General features: G+C 42.4%; 1 protein-coding gene across 1 annotated transcript; it reads right to left on the bottom strand.

Annotated features, from left to right (window-relative positions):
• Positions 1–18: 18 nt before the first annotated feature.
• On the bottom strand, positions 19–10,512 carry mlc1 (modulator of VRAC current 1). The gene is made up of 12 exons (XM_028808881.2): positions 10,402–10,512; positions 9,424–9,615; positions 8,803–8,892; positions 8,053–8,106; positions 7,694–7,795; positions 7,046–7,147; positions 6,602–6,673; positions 6,384–6,500; positions 2,236–2,292; positions 1,096–1,218; positions 358–492; positions 19–258 (listed from the first exon to the last, which is right to left on the bottom strand). Exons 1-12 carry the CDS (start codon positions 10,429–10,431, stop codon positions 184–186), a joined length of 1,149 nt encoding a protein of 382 aa, XP_028664714.1. The 5' UTR covers positions 10,432–10,512; the 3' UTR covers positions 19–183.
• Between the last annotated feature and the right edge of the window lie 372 nt (positions 10,513–10,884).

The raw sequence follows: 10,884 nt of genomic DNA, 5'->3' as shown, positions 1-10,884 counted from the left end.
AAGGAGAGGCCAGGTGGCTGGTTATTTAAAAGGCATTTATTAAGAGTGCTCTCGGAAGAAGCATTGTTAGGCATACATGGCAGGCTGGGGCTGGGCCCTCAGGAAACATGCCAGTTAGGACAGAGTAAGAGTGTGCCAGTTACACTGAGAAGGCATTAATTCCCACGCTTCACTCCTCCCAGCTTACTGAGCCATCTGGACTACAACTGCCCTCCAGGCCTTGTCCTTGTCGAATTCCCTCATGGTGCCATTTGAGACCTGAAGTGAGAAAAACAGAGTAAGGGAACTGGCCATGAAAATGTAGCATGTGGGGTAGGCACTGATGTTTCTTCGTCAGTCTAAGTTTTGAGCCCTTACCTCCGAGGAGGGGGTCTCAGTGGTAGCAAGCATATTTGCCTTGTAATGAACACAGTGGATAATGGTGGCCAAGGTGAGGAATGCCTGGATTAGGAGCATCACCATCAGGATTAGAAGCAGTACATCATAAGATTGCTGTGAAGTGAAAGACAAAAATAGGTGTCCAACTCCAGAGCTGTTGTATGTTAAACAGGGGAAAACCAATGATGTGTACACTGTTAAGCTAGTGTGTCTGGTGCCCCAAAAGGGCCTATTTTACTTTACTGGGGAGTCATGTAGAGAAAAGCCAAGCAAAATGACACCTTTTATTGGCTAACTAAAAAGATTACAATATGCAAGCTTTCGAGACAACTCAGGCCCCTTCTTCAGGCAAGATGTAATCCCACAGAGGACCTCTTGCCTGAAGAAGGGGCCTGAGTTGCCTCGAAAGCTTGCATATTGTAATCTTTTTAGTTAGCCAATAAAAGGTGTCATTTTGCTTGGATTTTCTCTACATTCATAATGGCTAACACGGTACAACACCCTAGTACTGGGGAGTCATGTGAAATCCTCAGCATTCCAACCTAGTTCAGCTATGGTGGTAATTTAGACGTTCTTTACCTCAACCCAATTACATCTAATTATACTGTACTATAAATGGAGCGCTGAATTTCACTCCTGCTTACTGCTCTGTATTATCTTTAATATCTATTACTTGGCCATTGCAACATGGGAAACATTGATCCTGTTTACACTCACTTTACTGGCGGGCTGCTCATACTGGAAGATACTGATGAAGTGCATGATGCTGAAGGACAGGTAGCCTGAGGCAGCAAAAAGAAGTGGAGAGGTGACGCTGCTGATGACAATGAGAACCTCAACCTGGAAAAGAGCACACATGCTTTAAGGGGTTTCTCTAGTGATATTTGAGGAGGAGAGGAAATCAGTCACTTTTAACCAATTGAAAGACGTGGAGAATCTTCATTTGCTCACACTGTACGGTACAACTGACTGACTGAGTCAGCCCCTCACACAACATGACTGCCAGAGAGAAATGGGTGAGCATCCATTTTTTCACATTTCAAACTGATACGATTGCCCACCCACTTACAGCAAGGAGATAAACTGCTGTCACCGACTTATTTTTGGCATTTAGTTGTCCTCCCTAGTCCAAATACCCACCCCAAGATGCCACTGAATTCTAATAAAGTATAACTAGCTATCCGAATTCTGATAAAGTTGTTATTCTCTGCATATTCCTTTTTTGTTACTTTTAACTTACTGAAGATAGCATTTCCTGATAATGCTGCCTTGTTCATTGAGGTGACAATATAACATGTAGACTTCGGTTCTAGCAGTTGACACCACCCAACATAAAGGGTGAATGTACTAATACAGTAATGCATATAATGATTTTGTAGGTGGTATTTTTACAGGCATTTATTCTGATTTGATCATTTCAAGGCCTTTTCAGAAGCCACAAAGTGAACAATATTTACAATAATCCTGCAATGCAAAAGTTTATTTTGTGTAAAATGTTTTGAAAATACAGAACTGAAGCTCATTGTTAATGAGCTGTACATCTGCTTTTTCTGCATTTGTTCTGTTTCATACTGAAAATATGAAATTATAAAAAAAGCTTCTTTTTTAAATTAGAATTGCATATGAACTGATGTGATGTATTTTGAACAGTGTGGACCAGTGCTGTCATACAGGATCAGTTACTCATGCTATATTAAGGCCTATGTAGAAAATCTCCCCTGGCCACTTAAGTCCACTAACTGACAGAATTAGTCTGTGTCATGAGATACTGCTACAGGAATAAAATATAGAGAATAATGCTGAAGGATGACAATCAGGAAATAGTAGGCCACTAGCAATTGGACACCAGTTACTTACCAGACACTTATTGGGATACTCCGCTGTAACGTGGCTGGCGATGGCACTTGGGAAACACTGCAAAAAGAAAGGACTTTATGTTTTGTTTTTTACTTTCAACTGCCAGCATAAATTTTCGCTCCTTTGCTTTTGCCTGTTATGGCTGAGGAATCAATAATGTAAAGTAGATTCAGAAAGTACTCTGACCCTTTCACTTTCTGCACACTTTATTGTGTTGCAGACTTAATTCGTAAAGGATAAATTTGTCATTTTTGCCCATCAGCCTACACTCAATAACCCATAATGACAAAATTAAAATGTTTTTAGAAAGGTAGGCAAATTTATGAAAAATATTCAACTGATTGCACATGGTTGGGAAAGGCACACACTGGTATACATAAGGCCCCTCAATTCACAGTGTATGTCTGATAACAATCAAGCCATAAAGTTCAAGGAACTCTCTGTAGATCAACTAGTGGTAAGGCATAGTTCAGGGCATGGGCATGGATATAAGACCATTTCTAAAGCTTTCAGTGTTTCATGGAGTATAGTGACCTCAATAACTGTGAAATGAAGGAAGTTTGGAGCCACCAGGACTCTTCCTAGAGTTGGTTGTTGGTTGTCTGACCAAATGGAATAACCGGGCAAGAAGGGCCTATTGGTCAGGGAGGTGACCAAGAACCTAATGGACACTCTTAACAATACTTTGGAAGTTCTCTGCTGAGGTGGGAGAACCTGTCAGAAGAAAGGCCATATTAGCAGCACTCCACTAATCAGGTATTTATTATGGTGAAAGCCACTCTTGAGTAAAAGGTATATGCTGATGTTTAAAGGACTCTGAGCGCATAAGGAAAAAGATTATCTGGTCTGATGAGATAAAAAAAACTCATCTCTTTGAGCAGACCTCCAAGCACTATATCTGGTGAAAACCATGCACTGCTTATCACCTTCCTAATGCTATTCCCATGGTGGTGGTATAATCATGTTATGTGGGTGCCTCCCAGCAGCAAGAATAGTATGGCTGGCCAGAATTGAGGAAAGGATGAATGCATAAAAATATGGAGAGGACCTTGGGGGAAAAAAAACAACCTGCTTGAGAGTGCACATGACCTCACAATGGGGCAACAGTTCACCTTTCATCATGATCCATATTACTAAACGAGAATGGTAAACCGGATATGGACGCAGGGACCTGCCCGTGGACGCAGGAGACATAGTGCGCAGGCGCCACACAAAGCCCCCCTCCCCAGAGTGAAACGGGAGAGACTATGAACCGTCTGACATGCCGCAAGCAGGATAAAGCGAGGTCAGAAATAAAAGACAGAGTAGGAAACAAAGTATAATGTCATAAAGAGGTTAAAGAACGGGGCCAAACACATGGAGAGCAGGTTACAGATGATGAAAACTGGAATGCAACAGCTTCAAAAAAACCTAGGCACGAAACACATGCACAGCGAGGGACAGAATATAAAGGCGGAAACAACGACAGTTAAACGTCCACAACACACAGCGGAGGCAGACCCGGAAGGTGCAGGCGCCTACACAGCATGGTGAAACCCGACATAATACGGAAGGCGCAGGCGTTGCCGCCATATTGTGAGTGGCACTAATGCGTAGTGAGGGCGCAGGTGTCACCGCCATATTGTGCATGTCACTACTGCTGAGTGAAGTTAGGAATAATGTGCTGCTTGGTGTGCCACACAAACCCCCCCACAGACTACGGAGTCCATGGAGACTACGAACGACATAACCACACAAACAACAGGAGTCAGCGCCCAACCCCAGTGTAAAACGGGACAGAATACGGAGTCGAGAAAGGTTCACAAATCAAACCCGACATGATACGCCACCCCAGAGTAAAACGGGACAGACTATGGAGTCCAGAAAGGGTCACAAATCAATTGGCGTACGGAAAGCGCCAGACAGTACGCAAACACACTACACATGCATGATCCACGCACCTCTAATAACCCGCAAGCAAAAACACGATATAGTACAGAAACCCCACAAATGCGGACTACACAACATATTTCAATCACATTACAGTGATACAATATTAACAGTGCAACCACACAAGACACAGGCACAACACCTGATGATTAATAAGAATAAACGAACACTCCGTATTAAAGGTTCGTCATCCTCACACGTGAAGACTATACAGTATAAGTGAATCATCACATTACAGTCATACATTATTAACAATTCAACCACAGAAAACGCTACATATTAACAGTAAGTGCAATCCATTATCCATATTACTAACGCTAAACAAGGAAGAACTAATGGAGTTGCGCTCACGCCTCCAAAACAATAGACCAGATACCACTGTTAACGCAACGGGCTATATTATGTCCAAAGAATATTGATGTTGATCACATAAATAACCAAGTCATTGCATTACTTCCTGCAGAAAGCCGCCTCTTTCTAAGTACTGACAAAATTGATTCTGCAGACGACACTGAACATCTTAATTTCCCTTTACGATATCTGAACACTATTAACCCAGCCGGATTACCACAACACAATCTTAACCTTAAAATCGGAACAATTGTCATGCTATTAAGAAACCTTAATACTAAACAGGGTTTATGCAACGGTACACATTTAGTCATCAACACCATGACAAACAATCTTATTGAAGCAAAAATACTTACAGGATCACATACTGACAATACTGTTTTAATTCCTAGAATTGACCTTACAAGTTCTGCCCTTGAATTGCCATTTACGCTTGGGCGATGCCAATTTCCCAGTAAGCCTGCATTTGCCATGACAATCAACAAATCCCAAGCACAGACCATGGACAAAGTTGGCATATACCTCTCTGAGCGCGTATTTGGACATGGACAACTTTATGTAGCCTTCTCATGAGTTCGGCGTTCATCTGACATTAAAGTTAAAGTTATAAATACTCCAATACCAAGGAAAACTCATTCAAGGACAACAAACCATCTTTACTACAAATATTGTATATAAAGAGATATTCCAATAAATCTTTGTGATTTACCATACAATGCGTTCTTTACTTCCTATCCACCGTCTGAAACTGCGGAGGCAGAGCAGGCACGGGTTCAAACCGAATGAGCTCAGCTGACGGATATACGCATACAACGCGCGTCTCAAACCGCAGAAGCAGGGCAAGCACGGGTTCAAAACAACGCAAGCTCCTACAACGCACGTCTGAAACTACGGCTGCCCAGCGGGCACGGGTTCAAAACGCCGGGGGTAGGTGAGCGAAGCGAGCAGGGGGCGGAGCCCCCTTGTAATGACCTAAAGCATATACTCAATATAACACTGGGGTGGTTTCATGGCAAGTTTCTGACTGCCCTTGAGTAGCCCAGCCAAAGGCCAGACTTTAACCCCATAGAACATCTGTGGAGAGACTTGAAGATGTAATTGTACAGATGCTTCCCATCCAATCTAATGGAATTTAAGGGGATCTGCCAGGAATAATGGGATAAACTACCCAAATCCAGGTGTGCAAAGCTTGTAGAGACTTATATAAGAAGACTCAAAACTATAATTGCTGTCTAAGAGGCTTCTACAAAGTACTGAATTAAGGGTCTAAATACTTACATGAATTAGAGATTTCAGTTTTTAATTTTAAATAAATTTGGACACCTTTCTGAAACCATGTTTTCACCTTGTCATTATAAACATTGAGGGTAGAATGATGGGCAAAATTGACAAATGTATCCATTTAAAATTAAATCTCAGTCAAGTGTACAGAAAGTGAAGGGGTCTGAATACTTTGAGTCCGCTGCATTTACATATTGTTACTGTGAATGAAGAACTATGCATTAAAGGAGGCAGGTGAAGAGCCTTGTGCTTTCCTTTCCTGATCCATAGCTGCCCGCCTTCTGCTGGTGAAGAATACAACTGAAGCTGTGAACAAATGTTCTTAGAACAGAAAACATCTCACTGGATATACACATCAAATCCAATCAGTTTTATCAAATGGCCAATGCCCACTGGGGTATTTCTCCTTTTTGCCCAGTGCTTAAAACATTCCTCCAGCTGGACATTCATACCTCAATTATCTAATCACTGTTTAAAAGCAGTCTAATATGATATCATTACCATATGTTACTGATATTGCATAGTTCCTGGTTTAGATCACATGATATATTCAAATCAGAAGTGTCCGAAATGCCTCAGCTACTCACTGCCACAAGAATCCAGAAAAAGGTTACGGACAGATATGGTCCCGAATCAAGTGCATCCATATTGAGAGCGATAATCCCCCCGAACACTGCAGAGATGCCCACAATGACCTCAATGACCTGCAGAACTCAAAACACATGGTACCTTGTTAGCCAAAGTGTAAGTATAGCTTTTTGAACTCTAAATGTAAAATATGCTGGATAATGGGAGCTGTTCTTACCGAATAGGACTTCAGAATACGTGCTGGAAAGACATTATTCACCAGAAAGCCAGGACTGCTGCGTGTAAATGGCTGAAATGAAGACAGAAGTATAGATGAAGTCAGACAGAAACATGAAAACAACAATGAGCATAGACTGATTCTAAGAGTGACTTGGAAACTATACAAGAGCAAGGCTGCAGCAAGATGGAGGCATGTTAATGGGAGTGATAATGTAATGAAAAATGTGAACAGAGGCGGGTTAAGAAGATGAAAATAGGATATGGCTTTGCTAATGTGGCTCTACTGCATTTGGAAAGAGAGAAAGAGAAAGATGGGAGTGAGAAAATTACATTCTGGTAGCAATGGTGTTAAGAAATGGAAATGGAGCTGGGGTGATGTGGGATTGATGGATGTTTAGACAGTGCAAGAGTGAAATGATGTAGTACTGAGTGTGAAAGTCACCTTTCTGTGGCCACAGCACTCCTCTGTGGAGCGGGCGGAGATGATTACTGTGCCAGCCATAAGGATTTCCATGATGATCAGAAGCATCAAGTTGAAGTTGATCTTTGCAGAGACAGAGTGTGACAGAGGGCGTGAAATACATTCTCTGAGAAGAAGTGCAAACATATATGAGCCTGGTGGCCCAGGCCCATTTTTAGCTGCCACTCTGTGTCGAGATGTGTTTCAGGCTCAATGAAACACAACAAGTGGAGGGCAACAGGGAATCTATGTATATAAAACTATAGCCACTCTTTGGAATATAGATGATAAACGACTCTGACTGGATTTGTCAAAAATCAGACACACACTTATATATGAATTAATTATAAATATAAAAAAACAAAACACATAAGGACAGAGCACAGGATACAAGGCCATTGCAGGACATATACACTGGGCCAGTTTAGAGTTTCCAGTCAACCAAATCTGCAAATCTTTAGGAATCTGGGAAAAAATGCATTAAGACATGGGGAGAACATTCCACACAGATGGTGATGGGGCTAAGGGTTCACACTTAGGGTTCTGGATCTAGGAGGCAGCAGCATTAACCATTGTGCCAACATGCTCCACAAAGAAAAAATAAATAAGCTATTAGAATTTGCGACTCACGTTGATTGCGGTTGGATTGAGCACCAGCTTGCAGCCAAACCAAACCAAACATGTTGTTGTGACAGCAAATGTTGACACAAAGAGGACTTGGTAGTCAGAAACCTGCCAAATACAACAGAAAACCACATCATTTGTGGATCTGTAGAAACCATTGCACAGGAACTGTCAAGAAGAAACAGACATATTCAGTTAAAGGAAGTAACCTTTGTCTACCATCGGAGAGACAGAGGTGACTAGGTGGGGTGGGATGCTCACTTTCAGATTTAAGATCAATGGACAGAGTGTGCTGGTCAACCTCAGAAATGAAAGGATAAACTTGACTAAGGTGTCCACACATAAAGAATCTTTAAGGAGCTTACCAGTGTCTTCCTGTTCTTGGCAATAGCAAAACTGACACTTGCAGCTGGAATGCTCTGAAAGTGAAACGATACAATAAGATTAAAAAAATCACAAGAACAATGGTACTCTGACACCCTCAAACCCACCTCTTTTCCCCACAATCTGGCTACAGACTTTTTGTTTGGGATTATTTATTTATTTATTTTTGAGAAACCACACAGTCCAACAGTAACCCACTGCTTGCTGAGAACAATAGGTTGTGTGTGAGATGGATGTCAGTGGCCACAAAGTTGTCAAGCTGAAATTCAAGCTGGAGAAGACTGGCAGGGTGAACTAAATGTCAGATTGTGAACAAGATGGTTCCATTTCCAGTCCTCAATATTTGGCATCTCCAATGACAACCTGGCAAAAGAGAATGGGAGGCAGTACTGGTGAGAAGAAAAGAGGAGCAAAGGGAGCAAGCCAAAAAGGTTAAGGAATTAGAGACACTGCAGTCCCTCTGCTGTCGGAGCTATCTCAGTGAAAGAGAGGCCAACTGTGAAATTCAGCTTGGTAGTTAATACCCTATTAAGACAACTCAACTGTTTTTTTTAAAAATCACTTAGGCAACTCTGTATGTTACGAAATACAAATAAATCTGAAGCAAAATGCCCACTCAGTGAAGTGGCCACTGCTCGGATGCTTGGCTTAGAAGTCCACGGTGGTTTCTTAACAGAGATGTCCACTCACACACTCACCTGCCAAACACACCATCCATAAGAGACACTTACTGATCCTGCTGCACAGCGCAAATAATCCATGGCCACTGGAAACACGTTGCCCAGATACAGGGAGAAGCCAGCAACAATCAAAAGAGCCATCTGAAGGAGAAAGTGAAATACACAGAGAGAAAAAGAAGATGCCAGTGGTAGGACTTTCATACACAGGACTCGCGGCAGTGTTGTGCAACCATCTGTAACTGTCCTTGTCCTGTTTGTTGGATTATAGGGCCATTACTACAGTTCATGTGATAATCAACATACAAGACACTGCTACTTTCTAGTGCCGTGATCAATTAGTATAACTACCTTACCTTGAAACTTCTACCTTCCTTAACTGAAAAATCTCAGCATGTATTTGTTATACATATATGCTCACATTTTAGTTTTTTATTTTCTTCAAATTTGTGAAATATTCTGTGTATTAACATAATATGTGATGCTGTCTTTGGTGTCACTATGTACTGTGTGTCTGTCTCTCCTGGCATGGATGTGTGTAAAAAGAACCCTAGAATACACATACACATAGTTCTGTTTGCAGTGCTCACTGACTGCTTTGTACCAAAGTCTATGAGTGACCACCCTGCTACAGCTGAAGAGAAAGAAATCAAATCAAAGAGATTGCATACACACCCCAATGAAGAAACTGGAGAGCCAGGCCCGATAGCTGGCACAGGATGCAAAACTCTCCACTGGGTGCAGATCACTTGTCTTTACTTCCACAGAATAGCTGTTGGCATCCACACGGGCACCTCTCTCCAGTGTTGGCATCTTGTCATAGATGAAATCCTCCCTTACTCCTTCCTCGCGACTCATTGTTCCTGTCTGGTAAACGGGAAGAATTGCTGGTTACCTCCCTGATGAAAGAGTTAGCTGGCCTGAAACAGAGCGTGATAGTCAAAGGACATGTGAGTACCTATATTTAGGTTTGAATATCATGGAATTTAATCAATTTTAAGCAGCTCTGGGCTTTCCTTGTCATCTCTGGGCGGGCTGCATGTCTCAAAACACTGGAGTTCATCCACATGTCCATCCATTTTCTAATATACTTATCCCAGGAGCACTTGATGTAAGGCAAAACCCAACCCTAAATTGGGTGGCAATCCATAGCCAGACATCAGCACATGCAAAGGTCAGAATCAGCTACTATAAAGCATCACAGTTGCTGCCAGCTAATCAAATAAGCAGCTCAACACATTCATAAAGATTAATGTGAACTTCTGAGGTAGGAGCACCATAAAGGTATGCCAAGCATCTCCAACACTTGGAGAAAGCTTTTGAAAGCAACCCATCTCTGACAAATCAGTAAGGAATGGATCTCTCTTTCATCTTTATACGCCTACTAGAAGAGGCAAACCTGCCCAAATCCTCTAGCATTTTCCATTGGAGTCCCCAGTGTCACCCTCAGCCTTCCTGACGGCCCCTCTGCCTGGCACTGTCTCCTGCTAGACTTTACCTGGCATGTAGCCAGCGTGCTGTGCGCAATCCCAGGCTCCTTCTCAGAGCTCCCAAGAAAAGCACCCTAAACTCTAAACTTATGTCTGTCTGAATTTACAGATGAGGAACGGAACCTTCCTGCAATGACCATCTATGCCCTGGTCATCTACCCACCTGTGCACAGCGAGCCTGTGTCCCAAACATGAGGGTCCTGTTTACCAGCGTCTTCAGGCAGCGCAGCTCAAAACAAAGTGAAAAGTTTGGACGAGGATCTATTCAAGTTGAGAACAAAGAGTGTGCAGCGCCAGTGTGCCAAAGGAGGCATGCCATGTGCATTTCAATGAAGATGGGCGGGTAGCAAAGTAGGGTCCAGTTGCCAAGCAGCACACCATGACAAAGTTCAGGTAACTTATATAGAGACCAGCCCCTGGAGTCTAAATGTACAGCTGCTTCTGCTCTCTATACTCCTTCTTTCAGCCTCACTTCTGTATCCTCTGTCCCCCATTTGTGCCCAATTTCAGCTTTATCATAACAGAGCTACACAGACATTTCTAAGGTTAATTCCTCTTGAGGCTTTCTTACCTTATGGTTACTGCTATGGCCCACTCGATGTGTACTCAATGCCGTGGTGTCCTGAGTTTGTTCTTGGATGCAGCA

Source organism: Erpetoichthys calabaricus, chromosome 1 (genome assembly GCF_900747795.2).
Source record: "Erpetoichthys calabaricus chromosome 1, fErpCal1.3, whole genome shotgun sequence".
Taxonomy (NCBI): domain Eukaryota; kingdom Metazoa; phylum Chordata; class Cladistia; order Polypteriformes; family Polypteridae; genus Erpetoichthys; species Erpetoichthys calabaricus.
Note: the sequence above shows the minus strand (reverse complement) of the source record. Positions and strands in the feature narration are given on the sequence as shown.

Excerpts from the sequence above, each read along its gene's own strand:
- mlc1 (XM_028808881.2), bottom strand. The coding sequence starts at position 10,431 with ATGTTTGGGACACAGGCTCGCTGTGCACAG. Across the intron at positions 7,148-7,693 it reads TCAATCCAACCGCAATCAAC|ATCAACTTCAACTTGATGCT; the intron begins GTGAGTCGCAAA and ends GTCTCTGCAAAG. Across the intron at positions 6,501-6,601 it reads GTATTCTGAAGTCCTATTCG|GTCATTGAGGTCATTGTGGG; the intron begins GTAAGAACAGCT and ends TGAGTTCTGCAG.